This window comes from Esox lucius, chromosome 24 (genome assembly GCF_011004845.1).
Source record: "Esox lucius isolate fEsoLuc1 chromosome 24, fEsoLuc1.pri, whole genome shotgun sequence".
NCBI lineage: Eukaryota > Metazoa > Chordata > Actinopteri > Esociformes > Esocidae > Esox > Esox lucius.
This window is the reverse complement of record NC_047592.1, coordinates 4,505,176-4,527,028: the sequence shown is the minus strand read 5'-3', so window position 1 is coordinate 4,527,028 and position 21,853 is coordinate 4,505,176. Positions and strand designations below refer to the sequence as shown.

General features: G+C 41.1%; 5 protein-coding genes and 2 long non-coding RNA genes across 19 annotated transcripts in view; 4 read left to right on the top strand and 3 right to left on the bottom strand.

Moving 5' to 3' along the window:
• Positions 1-21,853, top strand: part of LOC105030913 (ladderlectin-like) — a 43,292-nt gene that overhangs the window by 2,350 nt on the left and 19,089 nt on the right. The gene's annotated exons all lie outside the window — the stretch shown is intronic.
• LOC105030912 (C-type mannose receptor 2-like) lies at positions 696-21,493 on the top strand. The gene is made up of 9 exons (XM_034290298.1): positions 696-794; positions 951-1,026; positions 1,201-1,289; positions 1,378-1,515; positions 1,894-2,005; positions 3,782-3,870; positions 20,682-20,840; positions 21,124-21,238; positions 21,316-21,493. Exons 2-9 carry the CDS (start codon positions 963-965, stop codon positions 21,384-21,386), a joined length of 837 nt encoding a protein of 278 aa, XP_034146189.1. The 5' UTR covers positions 696-794; positions 951-962; the 3' UTR covers positions 21,387-21,493.
• LOC117593858 (ladderlectin-like) lies at positions 3,690-4,761 on the top strand. The gene is made up of 4 exons (XM_034290327.1): positions 3,690-3,781; positions 4,101-4,259; positions 4,401-4,515; positions 4,593-4,761. The coding sequence occupies exons 1-4, from the start codon at positions 3,749-3,751 to the stop codon at positions 4,661-4,663; spliced, it is 378 nt and encodes a 125-aa protein (XP_034146218.1). The 5' UTR covers positions 3,690-3,748; the 3' UTR covers positions 4,664-4,761.
• Positions 6,298-10,919, bottom strand: LOC109615049. 8 transcript variants are annotated; one of them, XR_004575316.1, is made up of 12 exons: positions 10,838-10,919; positions 10,578-10,653; positions 10,317-10,405; positions 10,091-10,228; positions 9,840-9,884; positions 8,813-8,888; positions 8,417-8,550; positions 7,648-7,750; positions 7,191-7,305; positions 6,937-7,039; positions 6,524-6,636; positions 6,298-6,430 (listed from the first exon to the last, which is right to left on the bottom strand). It is a non-coding gene; the product is annotated as an uncharacterized LOC109615049 (long non-coding RNA). The 8 variants fall into 8 exon arrangements; XR_004575319.1 differs by lacking the exon at positions 7,191-7,305 and having other exon boundaries at positions 6,924-7,039; XR_004575318.1 differs by lacking the exon at positions 7,191-7,305 and having other exon boundaries at positions 6,932-7,039.
• Positions 11,988-13,384, bottom strand: LOC114830239. The gene is made up of 5 exons (XR_004575311.1): positions 13,281-13,384; positions 12,952-13,040; positions 12,728-12,865; positions 12,214-12,328; positions 11,988-12,120 (listed from the first exon to the last, which is right to left on the bottom strand). It is a non-coding gene; the product is annotated as an uncharacterized LOC114830239 (long non-coding RNA).
• LOC105009523 (ladderlectin-like) lies at positions 14,663-16,216 on the bottom strand. Of its 3 annotated transcripts, none has more exons than XM_034290313.1 (6): positions 16,135-16,216; positions 15,875-15,950; positions 15,625-15,713; positions 15,381-15,536; positions 14,894-15,005; positions 14,663-14,796 (listed from the first exon to the last, which is right to left on the bottom strand). In XM_034290313.1, the coding sequence occupies exons 2-6, from the start codon at positions 15,936-15,938 to the stop codon at positions 14,729-14,731; spliced, it is 489 nt and encodes a 162-aa protein (XP_034146204.1). In that variant the 5' UTR covers positions 15,939-15,950; positions 16,135-16,216; the 3' UTR covers positions 14,663-14,728. The 3 variants fall into 3 exon arrangements, with proteins under 3 accessions (XP_034146204.1, XP_034146206.1, XP_034146205.1); XM_034290315.1 differs by having other exon boundaries at positions 15,399-15,536; XM_034290314.1 differs by having other exon boundaries at positions 16,120-16,183.
• LOC114828657 (ladderlectin-like) lies at positions 16,347-19,282 on the top strand. Of its 4 annotated transcripts, none has more exons than XM_034290299.1 (5): positions 16,595-17,196; positions 17,298-17,376; positions 17,465-17,620; positions 18,004-18,115; positions 18,568-19,282. In XM_034290299.1, the coding sequence occupies exons 1-5, from the start codon at positions 17,153-17,155 to the stop codon at positions 18,771-18,773; spliced, it is 597 nt and encodes a 198-aa protein (XP_034146190.1). In that variant the 5' UTR covers positions 16,595-17,152; the 3' UTR covers positions 18,774-19,282. The 4 variants fall into 4 exon arrangements, 2 of the variants coding, with proteins under 2 accessions (XP_034146190.1, XP_034146191.1); XM_034290300.1 differs by having other exon boundaries at positions 17,465-17,602; positions 18,568-19,274; XR_004575309.1 differs by lacking the exons at positions 16,595-17,196; positions 18,568-19,282 and adding an exon at positions 16,347-16,588 and having other exon boundaries at positions 17,465-17,602; positions 18,004-18,309.

Genomic DNA, 21,853 nt, shown 5'->3' with positions numbered 1-21,853 from the left:
AAATCCAACACTACTGTTTGGTCCTTGGGGTTTTAGGCCAGGTGTCTCTGTAAAGCACTTTGTGACAACTGCTGTTGTAAAAAGGGCTTTATAAATGAATTCGATTGATACTACCTTATGTGCTTCATTTTGAGTTGTAAAATTCCTCTAGATGCTCTATAGTCCTTTGGTTGATACACTTACTGTCTGCTGATAAGCAACTGGTTGTGGGGGTGAGGTTTTGAGTTAAGGTACAGTTAGGATTGTAGTAATTAAATCAAGTTACTGAGTCAGAGCATCAACAAAAACCCTATTTGGATTCTGAATATGAAATGTTCCCCAATACCAATCTAGACAATGTATGATCTGTTAAATGAGGCTGTGTTCAGGTAGTGCAATTAGGTCTCTCTTAATATTATGTAGAAGTCACATTTGTCAGTGCAGATCTGATTGGTAAAAAAAATCAACTTTTCTACCTTGCCAAAAAGACTGGGGAGCTGTCAGTTTCATGCTCATTGTCCTCTGTCCTAAAATGCTGTTGGAGGAGAACCTTCTCCAAAGGGTTTTAAGAATGCCAGGAGCGAGGACATGTTGAATGAGGAAAAAGAATCCTTCACTTTTCCAATAATCAGGTTACAATAGGAACACCTGGGGTAAAGCCTGCCTAGCAATCAAGAACATTCATCTCACCTGTGTCAGGTCCTTAAAAAGGAGAGCAGTGACACAGAACTCACATCACAGGGAGGCTCAGTGAAGAAGTTTGTAGAGGTCTTAAGTGAGATTACTGACAATTTCAGAAGGTGTGAGGTCAACAGGTCTGATTACACTATCTTTATGACACTAGTCCCTGTTTGGTGAATTTAGTGTCCTGGTTAAAGTGATGATTACAGTGATCTTCGGTTAAAATGGTAGCTAGTGTTAATGTAGTATTGACTTAATTGTGACAACTGGTATTTGTCTTGTTCTTTCAGGACTCCCTCACCATGGCAGGGTTGATTGTTTTCTTGCTGCTCAGTGCTGCCTTTTCTCTGGGAGATCCACATTGGCGTAAGGGTGGCCTTCATATTTCAGCATAGTGTGTGATTAACTGGTTTGGGGAAAAAATATTCAGCAGTTAATGCAATATGTTGGTTAGTCATGGCTCTTGTAAATCTGTTTTTGAATGTACCCAGTTATTTTCCAACCACTAATTTAGATATTTTTCTTATGGTTGTCTTACAGGGCCACACAGGTGCCCTGGGGAATGGCGCCAGTTTGGTTCCCATTGTGTCATTTTCGATGAGACTCCAAGATCTTGGGCGGATGCGGAGGTAGCCCCCTAACTCTAGACTGGGGTGGATAAACACGACCGCACATCACTGGTGAAATGACATTGTCCATCTTTGCCTCTTCCTTCAGTTCCACTGTCAGTCTCTTGGTGGACACCTGGCCTCAGTACACAGCTGGCTGGAGTCTATATTTCTGGAGGCGTTGACTTTTGATTTACCTTTGACCTGGATTGGAGGAACAGATGGTGGTCAGCCAGAGATGAGACAGGTACCTTGTCATACTGGTGTAACAAAACACTATCAGTGACTACAGTTAGAAACACTCCACAGGGACAGTCTTGCTCCCAGTTTAGTAAGGTGTTATATATCTGGAAATGAGTCACAGGATGCTTGTGATGTCAAATCTCTTTGAAATAATTATCTCAGTCCCCAGGTCAATATTACATTAAAATTATACTAATGTAGTTCGTCTGCAAATAATACAATGATGTTTATTGATAACCCATTTCAGATTACTGTTTTGTTTCTGAAGACCAACAGTCTATAGCATTACTAATGCATCTGTGTTTTGTAGTATCCTGTGTACTTTCTGAATACAAATGTCATGTCTTTGCGTTGCTGCTGAGACCTCACTGCTTCTCTACAGTACAAGAGCTGGTCCTGGACTGATGGCTCTGGATTTAATTACCAACAGTGGGCAGAAGGAAAGCCTAACAACTCTATTGCTGGAGAGTCGTGTATTCAGATGAACTTTGGAGGTACAGTCATTCACTGATTCACTTGTCAAATATCAATTGGGAGTTCATTGAATACTTGTCTGTGATTTGGGAGTAATGTCTACTGTGTTCTTTGAAGATAAACATTGCTGGAACAATGAAGTCTGTGAAAAGCATTTTGCTTCGGTCTGCTCACAAAGCGATTGAAATCAATTGTTGCTGTAATGTTTACCTATTGATTGTTGTGGTTGTCAATAAAACAGCTGAACTCTACTGTCATGAGTTATTTAACTTAATGATCATTGTCCTTAATGGTTAGTTTCAGGGTCTAGAATGTGGTATAGTTTAACATTTCAAATATCTTGACATTCAACTTAACATCAATCTGAATGGCTTTCCATGTGTGGGGCAAAATATTTGAAAGCAGTTTCATCCAGTCCTGAGTAGAACCACTGCGTCTGCAGCACTGTCCAGTCCTCTTTTATTTGTGCCACTTTATCTCTCCGAAGTTATTCCTCCAAGTCATTCCGCTCTGCCACTGTGGGCCTCCGTATCATCCCTCGATCCAAGCTGCGGAGCTTTGGAGACGGGGCTTTTTCACAGGACTTTGGAATGCACTTCCACAATATATCCAGGACTCCCAATCTGTTGCCATATTCATCCACCACCTCAATTCTCCTCTGTTCAAACAAACCTATCCCCAGCCTTATGTTGTTTGACCCCCCCCCCCCCCCACCCCTTTTTGTGTAACTGTTTGTCTCATTTGCTCTCTGTAGTTATGTATTGTAAAGTGTCTTTGAAAAGTGCTATGTAATGTAGTATTTAAAAAATCTCATGACTGTCTCCTACAGAACTTCAATGTCAAGGTGTTAGAGGTAGAAGCCACATGTTTCCTAAAAACACTTAGAGTAGTAATTTTAGGGTCAAAGTATGGTTAGAGTAACATTTTTGCTGAAGGTCAGTACATAATCTGTAAGAGAATCAACAAACTCTTTTGGGACTCTGCCAAGATAGGTGTTGATAACACAATGTAAGATCTGTCAGATGAGGCTGTATTCAGATGGGCAGCATAATTTGTTTTGTCTTATTGGTAGACAGATCACAAGAGATCTTTTCGGTCTGTATTTTTCATAAGACAAATGTTCCACTTCGCTGAAAAAAAAGCTTTCAATTTAATGTTCATTGTGTCCTCTCCTAAAACCCCATTGGATGAGAAAACCCTTCCCTTGTTACCTCCTCCAATGGGTTTTAGGACTGAGAATGACAAAACAGGAAAAGGAGTTAGTTTACCAAGACTTAATGTGATTTCTGAAACTGTCTCTTCCTCATCTGTCTTTCAGAGTTCTCTCACTGTGACCATGTTGACCGTTCTGCTTCTCAGTGCTGTCTTTGCTCTGGGTGATGGGGGTAATTGGATCCACTTCCATGATGAATGTGTGAACTTTAGTCTGTGCATTTTTAAAATATGCCCTTGAAAGTGATCTGACATCACTGTGTTGACCAGGTTCAGACTGTGTTCAGATATAGTTCTTGGTTTCTAGAAAGAAATGGTGATGAAACAAACCCTTTAGTATATTCTCAAATGTGTACTTGTCATTCTTCAAACCCATTGGATAAGGTCTGGGGGAGGGACTTGATTTCATCCAATAGGCTGTTTGATCAGGAGAGGCAGTATGGGATATTTTGAAGGGGCCATTAGTCCCATTTCCTGTACTCTCCCTATAGTTCCCCTCAGCCTTCACAGCACATACTTCCTGTTTCATTGTAGTGGATGTGAAGTGATGAATGAACACTCATTTTACTGGGATTTGTTCTCAGGTAAGCACAAGTGTCCAAAAAGATGGTTTGAGTTTCAGTCACAATGCTTCCTGATTGACAAGACTGCGAGGACCTGGCGTGAAGCAGAGGTAACACTTCTGTGAATTAACCTAAGGAAAGTTCCTGAAATGGGCAGGGCTCCAGTTAATTTACAAACCAACATTTGAGGGCTTTGTTCAACTGGACCTTTCCATAAGCTTAACGTTTTTCACCTCGCAGCCTGGTCTTTTGATACTCACAGCACAAGGTTTGATGATTGACAGTAAAACTGGACTGTACAATGAACTTGTTCTTTGTCCTTGTCTACCTCTCATTCTAGCACCACTGTGTGTCTCTGGGCCGGAATCTAGAGTCTGAGCATGATTCCAACTGCTACTCTGGACACTTGGCATCGGTGCACAACCCTGAGGAATTCCAGTTCCTGCAGGCACTAACACAGACTGTGAGCCTCCCGCTCTGGATTGGAGGTTCAGCCCAGGTAGAGTATATTTGGACTGACTCACTAGGAACACGAAGTCTAGGGTCACATCTCTGGTAGTGGGAAGATTCAGGATGTGCTTGCTGAAGGCAACTTCCACAACCACCTGATCTTCATTGATTTCCCCCCCCCCATACACAGGATGGACGATGGTCCTGGAGTGACAGCTCCAAATTCAACTACAAGAACTGGGCCAAAGGAAAGCCGGAGAACTTTGATCCTGCCAGAAGGCCATGTATCCAGATGAACTATGGAGGTACTGTAGATCCACCATAGGTTTAGTCATCTGACTTATGTTTGCAAGCTGCATCTGATACATTTCTTATTCTTCAGAGAAACACCGGTGGAATGATGCAACGTGTGGAATGAAGTTTCTCTCCCTGTGTTCTCTAAGGACAGAGTAGATCTGTCAGAATCAGATTTCAGTGTCTCTGAACACACTAGGGATAATCACAGGCATGAATGTTTGTGAATGCTCCTTATTTGACTAATAAAACAAGTGCACACATTCCTCTTGCCAGAATTATTGCCTCCATGATACTGCTCTGCATTAATCTTTACCTTCTATACAATGCAAACCTACAATCTGAGGTGGTTCTTTGTGAACTGGAGTGGGAGGACCATGTGCTTATGACCTGAGGGGTTGTGATTAAATTAAAAAAGGCCACTCTTACGCCAATGTGGATCTCCCAGAGAAAAGGCAGCACTGAGCAGCAAGAAAATAATCAACCCTGCCATGGTGAGGGAGTCCTGAAAGAACAAGACAAATACCAGTTCTTGTCAAAATTAAGTCAATACTACACTAACACTTGCTACCATCGCAACCAAAGAAGATCACTGTAATCATCACTTTAACCAGGACACTAAATTCACCAAACAGGGACTAGTGTCATGTGGCATAAAGACAGTGTAATCAGACCAGTTGACCTCTCACCTTCTGAAATTGCCAGTTATCTCACTTAAGACCTTTAAAAAATTCTTCAATGAGCCTCCCTGTGATGTGAGTTCTGCATCACTGCTCTCCTTTTTAAAGACCTGACACAGGTGAGATGAATGTTCTTGATTGCTAGGCAGGCTTTACACCAGGTGTTCCTATTGTAACCTGATTATTGGAAAGATGAAGGATTCATTTTCCTAATTTAACATTCTCAATTTAATGCTCATGTCCTGTCTCCTGGCATTCTTAAAACCCTTTGGAGAAGGTTCTCATCCAAAAGCTTTTTAGGACAGAACAATGAGCATGAAACTGACAGCTCTTCAGGTCTTTTTGGCATGGTAGAAAAGTTGATTTCTTTGACCAGTCAGATCTGCACTGAAAATTTTGACTTTTACATAAAACAGACCAAATTGCACTGCCTGAACACAGCCTAATCTAACAGATCATACATTGTCTAGATTGGTATTGGGGTTTTTGTAGATGCTCTGACTCAGTAACTTGATTTAATACCTTTAATCCTAACTGTACCTTAACACAAAACCCTAACTGCCACATTCTAGACTGGAACTAACAACCCTCAAGGACATGACATGCAGAATTAACCCAAATGCCAAGAAATGTGTACAGCCACAAAAGTCAACAGGACAATGTCACAGCAACAAAGTCATTTAATTGCTTCTGGAGCAAACTGATGCAAAGCGCTGCTCAGACTTCGTCATGGCCAGAAAAGGGCAATACCCATTGTCTAAATTTACAATCAGATTCAGAAGTATAGGAATGGGCTGATGAGTTATTGACTTCCCTTGACAACTATTACCTACCGCAGGCTGGACAGGGTTTGGGTTAGTATGGTGGCTGGGACAAACTAAGGCCTGCGGGCCATTATTAGCGTAAACCCAACAAGCAATTGCTCACCAGCAGAAAGTAATACTAGAAACATCTACATTGTAAAATTTCAGTTGTGTACAGACATTAGTTTCAGGGTCATGAATTTTGATTGAATGAACTGAATTAAAATGACCATAAGCTGCCACATGCTAAACTCTGGAACTAACAACCCTCAAGGACATGATGTAAAATTAAACCAAATGACACAAGAAATGTGTTCAGCTGTTTTATTGACAACCACATCATTCAACAGGATGATGTCACAGCAACAAGTTCATTTAATGGCTTCTGGAGCAGACTGATGCAAAGCGCTTCTCACAGACGTCGTCGTTCCAGCGATGTTTATCTTCAAAGAAAACAGTAAAAATTACTCCCACATGGACAGGATTCAATGAACTGTCAAGTTAGATGTGACTGATGGACAGGTAAATGACGATACCTCCAAAGTTCATCTGAATACACGTCTCTGACACCATTATAGTTTTTGGGTTCCCCTTGTGCCCATTCGTGGTAATTAAACCCAGATCCATCAGTCCAGGACCAGCTCCTGTCCTGTGGAGAAGTGTAGGTTATCACACATGACATTTAGGCATTCAACAACTACACAAGCAAATACCACAGAACACCGATCCATTCAGAAAGGTATAGAAACTAACCAGTAACCTGTTTCAGCCCAATCAACAAACATCTATATCATGGTGTCCCAAAACACAGACTGGCTCACATTGACATCATTAAACTGCAGTACCGGTCAACTGAACAGGCTATTGAAGACATCACACAATATTTCAAACAGATTTGACATCATAAGCATCCTGTAGACCCATTTCCAAGTATACCTAATGACCTTACAGATCTGGGAGCAAGACTGTCCCTGAAGTCCATGACCTCAGACCTTCAAAACTGAAGCAGCGGGATCCAAACTGCTGCCATCCCTGATTACATTCAGGTGTCCCTGTAAAACAGTAAGATATTGACCAGTCTAAATGGCTGATTAAGACAACAGGGTACATTGTGTATTTCAGTTTACAATAAACAAGTTTGAGCTACATACTGCATTAAACTATTAAATGACACCATGTTAAAAATATGAGGGGAGTCCTTACTAAAACTTGCATCTCCCAAAGAATAAGCAGCACTGAGAAGCAAGAACATCATTAACACCCCCATGGTGAGGTTGTCCTGAAAACCGATGAAGACCAGTTCCTGTCTGAAGCCTTACTAACCGGCAAAAAGAAAATGACCATGACTAAAATATTTGTTTGTACCAAAAACATTTTGCTATAGAACACCAACATCTCTTCAGTTTCACCAAACGTGTGATTACCAGGACTCAATTAAAATTGTAATGAAAATTGAAATACTCCAGCAATCGTCTCCTCCACAATATTCAGGTGAACTCCTCCACAGTGGAGGAGACTGTTGCCGGAGTTCCAGTTATATTTCAATTTCCATAACAATCTTAATTGAGTCCTGTAATTTTAACCAGGAGACACAACAAGGAATATATTGTCATTCAGAATTTAGACACTTTAATTAGAATGACACCTGTTGAACACTCACCTTCTGAGCACCTCAGTTTATCACACCACTCGTTAAGGCCTCTAACATCTCCACTGAGTCTTCCTGTGATGTGAGTTCTGTACCTCCTCTCCTTCTTAAGGACCTGAGATGAATGTCCTTGATTACTGGGCAGGCTTTATCACAGGTGTCCCTAATTAAGTTTTTGTAAACTGATTGTTTGAAATGTGAACCACTCCTTTTCCTTTTTTTGGGGGTCTCAATTGAATACTTAAGGCTTAAATATAAAACTGACCACAGTAGAAGTCCTATCCCAGGTCAGTGTACATATGTACACAAAAGGAAATTTATGTATTGGTGGCAGGGGACAAAGGTAGCGTTGAGAAAGCCTGCATTCACCACTACACATACAAGCACTGTTGCTCTGGATAAGAGGGTCTGATAGAGGACTACAACATTTGAAATGTAGAACACCAAATTGCAAAATGGTCCAGAATGGTTTAACGTCACGATTCTGGTCCAAGACAAAAAAAACATCATTTCTTGGGTACTAGTGCACTATAGGACAATGTCAGTTCAGGTGAAGCACCTTTCAAGTCACTGTTCCATTATCTCATTAACAGAAAACAGGGTACCTTTACAAAGTGTGCCTGGACAGCATCAGAGCCCCCAATCCAGGCAGAGGCAACTAACCATGGCTAAGTCTTCACATCGTCAACCACCTACAGTGGATCACTTTCTACAAGACCTTTAGGGCACTAAGGAATGAACAGGGCATCACTTGGGAAGCAGACAGAAACAGAACACTCACCGTTTAAGCACCACAGGTTACTTCACTTTGGTTCCCTGCAAGGGTCTTCACAGCTTCTCACTGCCTTCTGCTTCTTTTAAAGGTCCTGTCACCGGTCCTGTCACGGTGGGATGAATGCCCTGGTTTGACTTGACCTTATCCAATGGGTTTGAAGAATGACAAGTACACATTTGAGAATATTTCTAAAGGGTTTGTTTCATCACCATTTCTTTCTAGAAACCAAGAACTATAACTGAACCCAGTCTGAACCTGGTCAACACAGTGATGTCAGATCACTTTCAAGGGCACAGCTTAAAAATGCACAGAATAAAGTTAACACATCCATCATTCCTGTTCCCATCTGCCAGACAAAATGTGCAAGTTTATTTATGTAAACATGTAAGGGGATCCATTTACCCCCATCGCCCGCATCACCCAGAGCAAAGACAGCACTGAGAAGCAGAACAATCAACATGGTCACAGTGAGAGAACTCTGAAAGACAGACAAGGAAGAGACAAACAATTTCAGAAGTCACATTAATGTAAGCGAGTGAAGCAGTTCCCTAATGTCTTCCAGCATGCAGTACAAATTACCTTGTTAAGAAGCCCTCAAAAGTCACAACTGCATCTCTCAGTATTCTGAGTCACTCTCCTCTCCTTTTTAAGTATCAGACACAGGTGAGATGAATGTCCTGGATTGCTGGGCAGGCTTTATCACAGGTGCTCCTAATAAGTCTTGGTAAACTGACTCCTTTTCCTGTTTGGTCATTCTCAGTCCTAAAACCCATTGGAGGAGGTAACAAGGGAAGGGTTTTCTCATCCAATGGGGTTTTAGGAGAGGACACAATGAACATTAAATTGAAAGCTCCCCCCCTTTTTTTTTTCAGCGAAGTGGAACATTTGTGATATGTCTTTAAGTAATTGATTTGATCATCTACGAAAAATACAGCCAAAAAGATCTCGTGATCTGTCTAATAATAATACAAAACAAATTATGCTGCCTGTCTGAATGCAGCCTCATCTGACAGCTCTTACATTGTGTTATCAACACCAATCTTGGCAGAGTCCCAAACGAGTTTGTTGATTCTCTTACAGATTATGTACTGATCTTCAGCAAAAATTTACTCTAACCATACTTTAGTTGACCCTAATAATACTACCCTTAATAGTGATTTTATGAAACATGTGTCTTCTCACAAATATGATGGAATTCGAGTAGTTGAAGAACTGTCTTTTAAAATCAAGTAGGTGAAAAAGATTAAAACTCATTCCTTATATTGAAATCAATCATGACAGAAAATATATTGTGCAAGCAACTAGTAGGTCTCTACTAGATTATGGTGACATTCTTTATAAGCATGCATAAGCTTCTTTACAAAATTTTTTGGAGGCAGTCACTCAACCGTGTTTTTTTTAAATCACTGGTGCAAATTTTCACACTCACCATTACGTAATTCAGTTGTCTGGGAGGCAATAACCTCTGTAACACCTTGACATTGAAGTTTTGTAGGAGACAGTCATGAGAATTTAAAACATTACATTTATATAGCCCTTTTCAAAAACCCAAAGACACTTTACCATACATAACTACAGAGAGCAATGAAAAAAATGGTATATTTATATATATTTATATTTGTGGAGTGTTTCTAACCGTAGTCACTGATATTGTTTTGTTACACCAGTATGACGAGGTACCTGTGTCATCTGAGGCTGACCACCATCCGTTCCTCCAATCCAGGTCAAAGGTAAATCTATAGTCAACGCCTCCAGAAATATAGACTCCAGCCAGCTGTGTACTGAGGCCAGGTGTCCACCAAGAGACTGACAGTGGAACTGAAGGAAGAGGCAAAGATGGACAATGTCATTTAACCACTGATGTGCGGTCGTGTTTATCCACCCCAGTCTAGAGTTAGGGGGCTACCTCCGCAGCCGCCCAAGATCTTGGAGTCTCATCGAAAATGACACAATGGGAACCAAACTGGCGCCATTCCCCAGGGCACCTGTGTGGCCCTGTAAAACAACCGTAAGAAAAATATCTAAATTAGTGGTTGTAAAATAACTGGGTACATTCAAAAACAAATTTAAGAGCCATGACTAACCAACAACTTGCATTGAAATGTTGAAGATTTTTCCCCAGACCAGTTAATCACACACTATGCTGAAATATGAAGGCCACTCTTACGCCAATGTGGATCTCCCAGAGAAAAGGCTGCACTGAGCAGCAGGAAAATAATCAACCCTGCCATGGTGAGGGAGTCCTGAAAGAACAAGACAAATACCATTTCTTGTCATAATTAAGTCAATACTACACTAACACTAGCTACCATCTCAACCGAAGAAGATCACTGTAATCATCACTTTAACCAGGACACTAAATTCACCAAACAGGGACTAGTGTCATGTTGCATACAACTAGTGTAATCAGACCTGTTGACCTCTCACCTTCTGAAATTGTCAGTTATCTCACTTAAGACCTCCACAAACTTCTTCAATGAGCCTCCCTGTGATGTGAGTTCTGTGTCACTGCTCTCCTTTTTAAGGACCAGACACAGGTGAGATGAATGTTCTTGATTGCTAGGCAGGCTTTACCCCAGGTGTTCCTATTATAACCTGATTATGGAAAGGTGAAGTATTCATTTTCCTATTTTAACATTCTCAATGTAATGCCCATGTCCTCTCTCCTGGCTGTCTTAAAACCCTTTGGATTAGGTTCTCATCCAACAGCATTTTAGGACAGAGGACAATGAGCATGAAACTGACTGCTCTCCAGGTCATTTTGGCAAGGTAGAAAAGTTGATTTCTTTGACCAGTCAGATCTGCACTGAAAAATTTGACTTGTACATAAGACAGACCAAATTGCACTGCCTGAACACAGCCTCATCTAACAGATCATACATTGTCTAGATTGGTATTGGGGAACATTTCCTATTCAGAGTCCCAGTAGGGTTTTTGTTGATGCCCTGACTCAGTAACTTGATTTAATAACTTTAATCCTAACCGTACTATAACACAAAACTCTGCCACATCCTAGACTCTGGAACTAAAAACCCTCAAGGACATGACTTGTAAAATTAACCCAAAATGCCACAAAATGTGTTCAATCACAGCATTCAACAGGACAATGTCACAGCAACAAGTTCATTTAATGGCTTCTGGAGAAAACTGATGCAAAAGCGCTTCACAGACTTCGTCATGGCCAGAAAAGGGCAATACCCATTGTCTATATTTACAATCACATTCAGAAATATAGGAATGGGCTGATGAGTTAATGACTTCCTTTGACAACTATGACCTACTGTTTGGGTTAGTATGGTGGCTGGGACAAACTATGACCTGCAGGCCATTATTAGCTTAAACCCAACAAGCAATTGCTCACCAGCAGAAAGTAATACTAGAAACCAAATTCCTATGAAACATCTAGATTGTGAAATTTCACAAGTAACGCTGCAGTGGTGTACAGACATAAGTATCAGGGTCATGAATTTTGATTGAATTAACTGAATTAAAATGACCATAAACTGCCCCATGCTAAACTCTGGAACTAACAACCCTCAAGGACATGAAGTAAAATTAAACCAAATGACACAAGAAATGTGTTCAGCTGTTTTATTGACAACCACATCATTCAACAGGATGATGTCACAGCAACACGTTCATTTAATGGCTTCTGGAGCAGACTGATGCAAAGCGCTTCTCACAGACGTCGTCATTCCAGCGATGTTTTTCTTCAAAGAAAACAGTAAAAATTACTCCCACATAGACAGGATTCAATGAACTGTCAAGTTAGATGTGACTGATGGACAGGTGAATGACTATACCTCCAAAGTTCATCTGAATACACGGCTCTCTGACACCATTATAGTTGTTGGGTTCCCCTTGTGCCCATTCATGGTAATTAAATCCAGATCCATCAGTCCAGGTCCAGCTCCTGTCCTGTGGAGAAGTGTAGGTTTCAGCGTCACACCCATAACATTTAGGCATTCAACAACTTCACAAGTACCACAGAACACTGATCCATTCGGAAAGTTATAGAAATTAACCTAATACCAGTAACCTGTTTCAGCCTAATCAACAAACATCTATATTTTGTTGTCCCAAATCACAGACTGGCTCACATTGACATCACTAAACTACAGTACTGGCCAACTGAACACAGGCTACTGAAGACATCCCACAATATTTCAAACAGATTTGACATAAGCATCCTGTAAACCCATTTCCAAGTATACCTTATGACCTTACAGATCTGGGAGCAAGACTGTCCCTGTGGAGTGTTTCTAACTGTGGTCATTCCGATGAAGCGCGTTTCGTTACACCAGTAAGACAAAGTACCTTTGTCAACTCTGGCCGACCACCATCATTTCCTCCAATCCAGGTCAAAGGTGAACCTACAGACAACGTCTCCAGGAACCTAGACTCCTTCCAGCTGTGTACTGAGGCCAGGTGTCCACCAAGAGACTGACAGTGACGCTAAAGAGGCAAAGATGGACAAAGTTATTAAACCAGGAATATGCAGTAGTGTTTCCACACCCAAATATCTAGGGTGAGACGGCTACCTCTGCCTCAGTCCATGACCTCAGAGTCTCTTCAAAACGGAAGCAGCAGGATCCAAACTGGTGCCATCCCCGATTAAATTCGGGTGGCCCTGTAAAACAATAAGATACTGACCAGTCTAAATGGCTGAACACATTTTTCAATGTACCCTGTTGTCTTAATTCACAATAAACAAGTGTGAGCTTTCAAACTGCATTAAACTACTAAATATGACACCATGTTTAAATATGAGGGGAGTCCTTACTAAAACATGCATCTCCCACACAACATAAGGAATATAGTGTCATTAAGACATATACTTCAATTAGAATGACACCTGTTGAACACTCACCTTCTGAGCACCTCAGTTTATCACACAACTTGTTAAGGCCTCTTCTAAAACCTCCACTGAGTCTTCCTGTGATGTGAGTTCTTCAGTTCCTCTCCTTCTTAAGGACCTGACATATGAATGTCCTGGATTGCTGGGCAGGCTTTATCACAGGTGCTCCTAATTAAGTCTTGGTAAACTGACTCCTTTTCCTGTTTTGTCATTCTCAGTCCTAAAACGCATTGGAGGAGGTAACAAGGGAAGGGTTTTCTCATCCAATGGGGTTTTAGGAGAGGACACAATGATCATTAAATTGAAAGCTCCTCCCTTCTTTTTTTTCAGCGAAGTGGAACATTTGTGAAATGTCTTTAAGTAATTGATCGGATCAACTATGAAAAATATAGACCGAAAAGATCTCTTGTGATCTATCTACTAATAAGACAAAACAAATTATTCTGCCTGACTGAATGCAGCCTCATCTGACAGATCCTACATAAAATTTGTTAAAACCCATCTTGACAGAGTCCCAATAGAGTTTGCTGATTCTCTTAAAGATTATGTACTGATCTTCAGCAAAAATTAAATGTAGAAATCAGTCATGTCATTGAAAAGATATTGTGCAACTATTAGGTCCCTATAAGATTATAGTGACATTCTGAATAGGCATGCATGCATCAGCTTCTGTACTCAAATTTCTGGATGCAGTCAATCTTGTTTTAGCACTGGTGCAAATTTTCACACTCACCATTACATGATTAAGTTGGCTGGGAGTCAATAACCTCTATAACACCTTGACATTTAAGTTTTGTAGGAGACAGTCATGAGAATTATTTTTAATACAATTACATTGATATAGCACTTTACAACACATACATAACTACAGAGAGCAATGAGACAAATGGTAGCTAACAAAACAAAAATGGGGGGGGTTGGGTCAAACAACATAGGGCTGGGGATAGGCTTGTTTGACAAGAGACGACTTGAGGTGGTGGACGAATATGGCAACATATTTGGAGTCCCGGATGAATTGTGGAAGTGCATTCCAAAGTCTTGGAGCAGCCCGTGAAAAAGCCCCGTCTCCCAAGCTCCACAGCTTGGATCGAGGGATAATGAGGAGGCCCACAGTGGCAGAGCGGAATGACTTGGAGGAATGGTATTGGGGAATAACTTCCGAGAGATAGGGTGGTTCAAATAAAAGACTGGACAGTGCTGCAGATGCAGTGGGCCTATTCAGAACTGGATGAAACTGCTTTCAAAAAGTTTGCCCCACACATGGAAAGCCATTCAGATTGATGTTAGGTTAAATGTCAATGTCAAGATATTTGAAATGTTAAACTGTGCCACATTCTAGACCCTGAAACTAACCCTTAAGAACAATGATCATTAAGTTCAATAACTCATGACAGTAGAGTTCAGCTGTTTTATTGACAACCACAACAATCAATAGGTAAACATGACATGAACAATTGATTTCAATCGCTTTGTGAGCAGACAGAAGCAAAGTGCTTTTCACAGACTTCATTGTTCCAGCGATGTTTATCTTCAAAGAAAACAGTAGACATTACTCCCAAATCACAGACAAGTATTCAATGGACTCCCAATTGAGATTTGACAAATGTATCAGTGAATGACTGTACCTCCAAAATTCATCTGAATGCACGACTCTCCAGCAATAGAGTTGTTAGGCATTCCTTCTGCCCACTGTCGGTAATTAAATCCAGAGCCATCAGTCCAGGACCAGCTCTTGTGCTGTAAAGAAGCAATGAGGTCTCAGCAGCAATGCAAAGACATGACATTTGTATTCAGAAAGTACACAGGTTGCTACAAAATGCAGACTCATTAGAAAGGCTATAGACGTTTGTCTTCAGAAATGAGAACACTAATCTGAAATGGGTTATCAATAAACATCATTGTATTATTTGCAGACAAACTACATTAGCATCATTTTAACATAGTATTGCTCAGGGGTCTGAGGTAGTAATGTTATACCTTCAAAGAGATTTGACATCACAAGCACCCTGTTACTTATTTCCAGATATACCCAAACGCCTTAATAAACTAGGAGCAAGACTGTCCATGTGGAGTGTTTCTAACTGTAGTCACTGATAAAGCGTGTTTTGTTACACCAGTATGACGAGGTACCGGAGTCATCTCCGGCTGACCACCATCAGTTCCTCCAATCCAGGTCAAAGGAAAACCAGAAGTCAAAGACTCTAGAAATCTAGACTCCAGCCAGTTGTGTACTGAGGCCAGGTGTCCACCAAGAGACTGACAGTGGAACTGAAGGAAGAGGCAAAGATGGACAATGTCAATTAACCAGTGATGTGCGGTCATGTTTATCCACCCCAGGCTAGAGTTAGGGGGCTACCTCCGCATCCGCCCAAGATCTTGGAGTCTCATCGAAAATGACACAATGGGAACCAAACTGGCGCCATTCCCCAGGGCACCTGTGTGGCCCTGTAAAACAACCGTAAGAAAAATATCTAAATTAGTGGTTGTAAAATAACTGGGTACATTCAAAAACAAATTTACAAGAGCCATGACTAACCAACAACTTGCATTGAAATGTTGAAGATTTTTCCCCAGACCAGTTAATCACAGACTACACTGAAACTTACACCATTGTGGATCTCCCAGAGAAAAGGCAGCACTGAGCAGCAGGAAAATAATCAACCCTGCCATGGTGAGGGAGTCCTGAAAGAACAAGACAAATACTAGTTCTTGTCATAATTAAGTCAATACTACACTAGCACTAGCTACCATCTCAACCAAAGAAGATCACTGTAATCATCACTTTAACCAGGACACTAAATTCACCAAACAGGGACTAGTGTCATGTTGCATACAACTAGTGTAATCAGACCTGTTGACCTCTCACCTTCTGAAATTGTCAGTTATCTCACTTAAGACCTCCACAAACTTCTTCAATGAGCCTCCCTGTGATGTGAGTTCTGTGTCACTGCTCTCCTTTTAAGGACCTGACACAGGTGAGATGAATGTTCTTGATTGCTAGGCAGGCTTTACCCCAGGTGTTCCTATTATAACCTGATTATGGAAAGGTGAAGTATTCATTTTCCTATTTTAACATTCTCAATTTAATGCTCATGTCCTCTCTCCTGGCTGTCCCTTTGGAGAAGGTTCTCATCCAACAGCATTTTAGGACAGAGGACAATGAGGATGAAACTGACAGCTCCCCTGGTCTTTTTGGCAAGTTAGAAAAGTTGATTTCTTTGACCAATCAGATCTGCACTGAAAAATGTGACTTCTACATGAGACAGACCAATTTGCACTGCCTGAACACAGCCTCATCTAACAGATCATACATTGCCTAGGTTGGTATTTTAATTATACAGTCTTCATTTCACAAACCTGCTTAAAGACATTAAATCCAATTTGTCTGTATGCTTGAGCATTGCATATGAAAATACTACCTTATGTGCTTCATTTTGAGTCTTAATATCCCTCTAGAAGCTCTATAGTCTTTTGGTTGATACATTTACTGTCTGCTGATAAGCAACTGCTTGTTGGGGTGATGTTTTGAGTTAAGGTACAGTTAGGATTGAAGTTATTAAATCAAGTTACTGAGTCAGAGCATCAACATCTCTTCTTGGACTCTGAATATGAAATGTTCCCCAATACCAATCTAGGCAATGTATGATCTGTTAGATGAGGCTGTGTTCAGGCAGTGCAATTTGGTCTGTCTTATGTAGAAGTCAAATTTTTCAGTGCAGATCTGACCGGTCAAAGAAAATCAACTTTTCCACCTGGCCAAAAAGACAGGGGAACCTGTCCTTAAACACTGTTGGATGAGAACCTTCTCCAAAGGGTTCTAAGAAATCCTTTTCTCTGGGAGATCCACATTGGTGCAAGAGTTTCAGCGTAGTGTGTGTGATTAAATGGTTTGGGGAAAAAATCTTCAACAGTTTAATGCAATTTGTTGGTTAGTCATGGCTCTTGTAAATTTGTTTTTGAATGTACCCAGTTATTTTACAACCACTAATTTAAATATTTTTCTTACGGTTGTCTGACTGGGCCACACAGGTGCCCTGGAGAATGGCGCCAGTTTGGATCATATTGTGTCATTTTCGATGAGACTCCAAGATCTTGGTCGGATGCGGAGGTAGCCCCCTAACTCTAGACTGGGGTGGATAAACACAACCGCACATCACTGGTTAAATGATATTGTCCATCTTTGCCTCTTCCTTCAGTTCCACTGTCAGTCTCTTGGTGGACACCTGGCCTCAGTACACAGCTGGCTGGAGTCTATATTTCTGGAGGCGTTGACTTTTGATTTACCTTTGACCTGGATTGGAGGAACGGATGGTGGTCAGCCTCAGATGACACAGGTACCTCGTCATACTGGTGTAACAAAACAATATCAGTGACTACGGTTAGAAACACTCCACAGGGACCGTCTTGCTCCCAGATTAGTAAGGTGTTTGGGTATATCTGGAAATAAGTCACAGGGTGCTTGTAATGTCAAATCTCTTTGAAGGAATTATATAATTACCTCAGACCACTGGCCAATACCACTTCAAAATGATGCTAATGTAGTTTGTCTGCAAATAATACATAATGATGTTTATTGATAGCCCATTTCAGGTTAGTGTTTTCATTGTTCTGTTTCTGAAGACAAACAGTCTATAGCCTTTGCTAATGCATCTGCATTTTGTAGTATCCTGTGTACTTTCTGAATACAAATGTCATGTCTTTGCATTGCTGCTGAGACCTCACTGCTTCTCTACAGTACAAGAGCTGGTCCTGGACTGATGGCTCTGGATTTAATTACCAACAGTGGGCAGAAGGAATGCCTAACAACTCTATTGGTGGAGAGTCTTGTATTCAGATGAATTTTGGAGGTACAGTCATCCACTGATCCATTTGTCAAATCTCAACTCAGGAGTTCATTGAATACTTTGAAGATAAACAGCACTGGAACAATGAAATCTGTGAAAAGCACTTTGCTTCTGTCTGCTCACAAAGCGATTGAAATCAATTGTTGCTGTCATGTTTACCTATTGATTGTTGTGGTCAATAAAACAGCTGAACTCTACTGTCATGAGTTATTTAACTCATTATTGTCCTTGATGGTTAGTTTCAGGGTCTAGAATGGGGCACAGTTTAACCTTTTAAATATCTTGACATTCAACTTAACATCAATCTGAATGGCTTTCCATGTGTGGGGCAAAATATTTGAAAGCAGTTTCATCCAGTTCTGAATAGGCCCACTGTGTCTTCAGCACTGTCCAGTCCTTTTTTCATTTGAACCACCCTATCTCTCGGAAGTTATTCCCCAATACCATTCCTCCAGGTCATTCTGCTCTGCCACTGCTGGCCTCCTTAACATCCCTCGATCCAAGCTGCGGAGCTTTGGAGACAGGACTTTTTCACGGGCTGCTCCAAGACTTTGGAATGCACTTCCACAATTCATCCGGGACTCCATCTGTTGCCATCTTCATCCACCACCTCAAGTCTCCTCTGTTCAAACAAGCCTATCCCCCGCCTTATGATGTTTGACCCACCCCTTTATGTATTTTTTGTCTCATTGCTCTCTGTAGTTATGTATGTATTGTAAAGCGTCTTTGAAAAGTGCTATATCAATGTAATGTATTATTTAAAAAGAATTCTAATGACTGTTTCCTACAACACTTCAATGTCAAGGTGTTATGGAGGTTATTGACTCCCAGCCAACTGAATTATGTAATGTGATAAAAATCCACAGTTGAGTGACTGCATCCCGAAATTTGAGTAAAGAAGCTTATGCATGCACATACACAATGTCACCATAATCTAGTGGAGACCTGCTAGTTTCTTGCACAATACATATTCCATGACATGATTGATTTCTATAAAAGGAACAAGTTTTAATATTTTTCACCCAACTCAATGTTTTTGAAAGACAGTTCTTCAACTACTCGAATTCCAACATATTTGCAAGAAGCCACGTTTCATAAAATCACTATTAAGGGTAGTAATTTTAGGGTCAACTAAAGTATGGTTAGAGTAAATTTTTTGCTGAGGATCAGGACATAATCTGTTAGAGAATCAACCAACTCTTTTGGGACTCTGCCAAGATAGGTGTTGATAACACATCTAATGTAAGATCTGTCAGATGAGGCTGCATACAGGCAGGATAATTTGTTTTGTCTTATTAGTAGATAGATCACAAGATCTTTTTGGTCTGTATTTTTCATATTTGATCAAATCAATTACTTAAAGACAAACGTTCCACTTCGCTGAAAAAAAAAGGGGGGAGCTTTCAATTTAATGATCATTGTGTCCTCTCCTAAAACCCCATTGGATGAGAAAACCCTTCCCTTGTTACCTCCTCCAATGGGTTTTAGGACTGAGAATGACAAAACAGGAAAAGGAGTCAGTTTACCAAGACTTATTTAGGAGCACCTGAGATAAAGCCTGCCCAGCAATCCAGGACATTCATCTCACCTGTGTCTGGTCCTTAAAAAGGAGAGGAGAGTGACTCAGAGTTCTGAGAGATGTAGTTGTGACTTTTGAGGGCTTCTTAACAAGGTCATTTGTACTGCATGCTGGAAGACATTAGGGAACTGCTTCACTCGCCTGCATTAATGTGACTTCTGAAACTGTTTGTCTCTTCCTTGTCTGTCTTTCAGAGTTCTCTCACTGTGACCATGTTGATTGTTCTGCTTCTCAGTGCTGTCTTTGCTCTGGGTGATGCGGGTGATGGGGGTAATTGGATCCACTTACATGTTTACATAAATACACTTTCACATTTTTTCTGGCAGGTGGGAACAGGAATAATGGATGTGTGAACTTTATTCTGTGCATTTTTAAGGTATGCCCTTGAAAGTGATCTGACATCACTGTGTTGACCAGGTTCAGACTGAGTTCAGTTATAGTTCTTGGTTTCTAGAAAGAAATGGTGATAAAACAAACCCTTTAGTATATTCTCAAATTTGTATTTCCAATTCTTCAAACCCATTGGACAAGGTCTAGGGGAGGGACTTCATTTCATCCAATAGGCTGTATGGTATATGTTGAAGGGGCCACTAGTTCCATTTCCTGTACTCTCCCTATAGTTCCCCTCAGTCTTCACAGCACATACTTCCTGTTTCATTGTAGTGGATGTGAAGTGATGAATGAACACTCATTTGACTGGGATTTGTTCTCAGGTAAGCGCAAGTGTCCAAAAAGATGGTTTGAGTTTCAGTCACAATGCTTCCTGATTGACAAGACGGCAAGGACCTGGCATGAAGCAGAGGTAACACTGTTCTGTGAATTAACCTAAGTCAAGTTCCTGAAATGGGCATTGTTCATCTGGACCATTCCATAAGCTTAAGGATTTTCACCTCGAAGCCTGGTCTTTTGATACTCCCAGCACAAGGTTTGATAATTCAGTGAAACTGTACAATGAACTTGTTCTTTGTCCTGGTCTACCTCTTATTCTAGCACAACTGTGTGTCTCTGGGCTGGAACCTAGAGTCTGAGCATGATTCCGACAGCTACTCTGGACACTTGGCATCGGTGCACAACCCTGAGGAATTCCAGTTCCTGCAGGCACTAACACAGACTGTGAGCCTCTCGCTCTGGATTGGAGGTTCAGCCCAGGTAGAGTATATTTGGACTGACTCACTAGGAACACGAAGTCTAGGGTCACATCTCAATTCAAATGTAGGTTTAGAGGACCTTATGAGCCACATCTACACCTGAATCATGCTTGACTGTCAGGATACAGGGACTCTCCACTAGCATTTCTGGTCACTCTGCACATTTTGGGAGTAGCTTTTAATTTATGTACAGGTGGTAGTGGGAAGATTCAGGGTGTGCTTGATAAAGGCAACTTCCACAACCACCTGATCTTCATTGATTGCCCCCCCCCCCCCACACACAGGATGGACGATGGTCCTGGAGTGACGGCTCCAAATTCAACTACAAGATCTGGGCCAAAGGAAAGCCGGAGAACTTTGATCCTGCCAGAAGGCCATGTATCCAGATGAACTATGGAGGTACTGTAGATCCACTATAGGTTTAGTCATCTGACTTATGTTTGCAAGCTGCATCTGATACATTTCTTATTCTTCAGAGAAACACAGGTGGAATGATGCAACGTGTGGGATGAAGTTTCCCTCCCTGTGTTCTCTAAGGACAGAGTAGATCTGGCAGAATCAGACTTCAGTGTCACTGAACAGACTAAGGATAAAAAAAAAGCATGAATGTTCTGGTGAATGCTCCTGATTTGACTAATAAAACAAGTGCACACATTCCTCTTGCCAGAATTATTGCTGCTTTAAACTTTATACCTTCTATACAATGTAAACCTACAATCTGAGGTGGTTCTTTGTGAACTGGAGTGGGACGACCATGTGCTTATGACCTGAGGGGTTGCAATTAAAATCAGTTTAAAATGGCACAGGGGGCAATGACCCTTCTGCACACTACCCAGGGTCTGTAAATGGCTTAGTGTTAATGAAACCAGGTAGGTCCCAGTTTGACTTTACATCCTCTTCCTGTTTTGTCTTCAGTTACCATGGCTAACAGGCACTACAACTAGGTAATTGGACTGCTCCAGTTAGCATGTCTGCTGGCTGATGCCTCACCAGTAATTTGACAGTAGGCTTGAG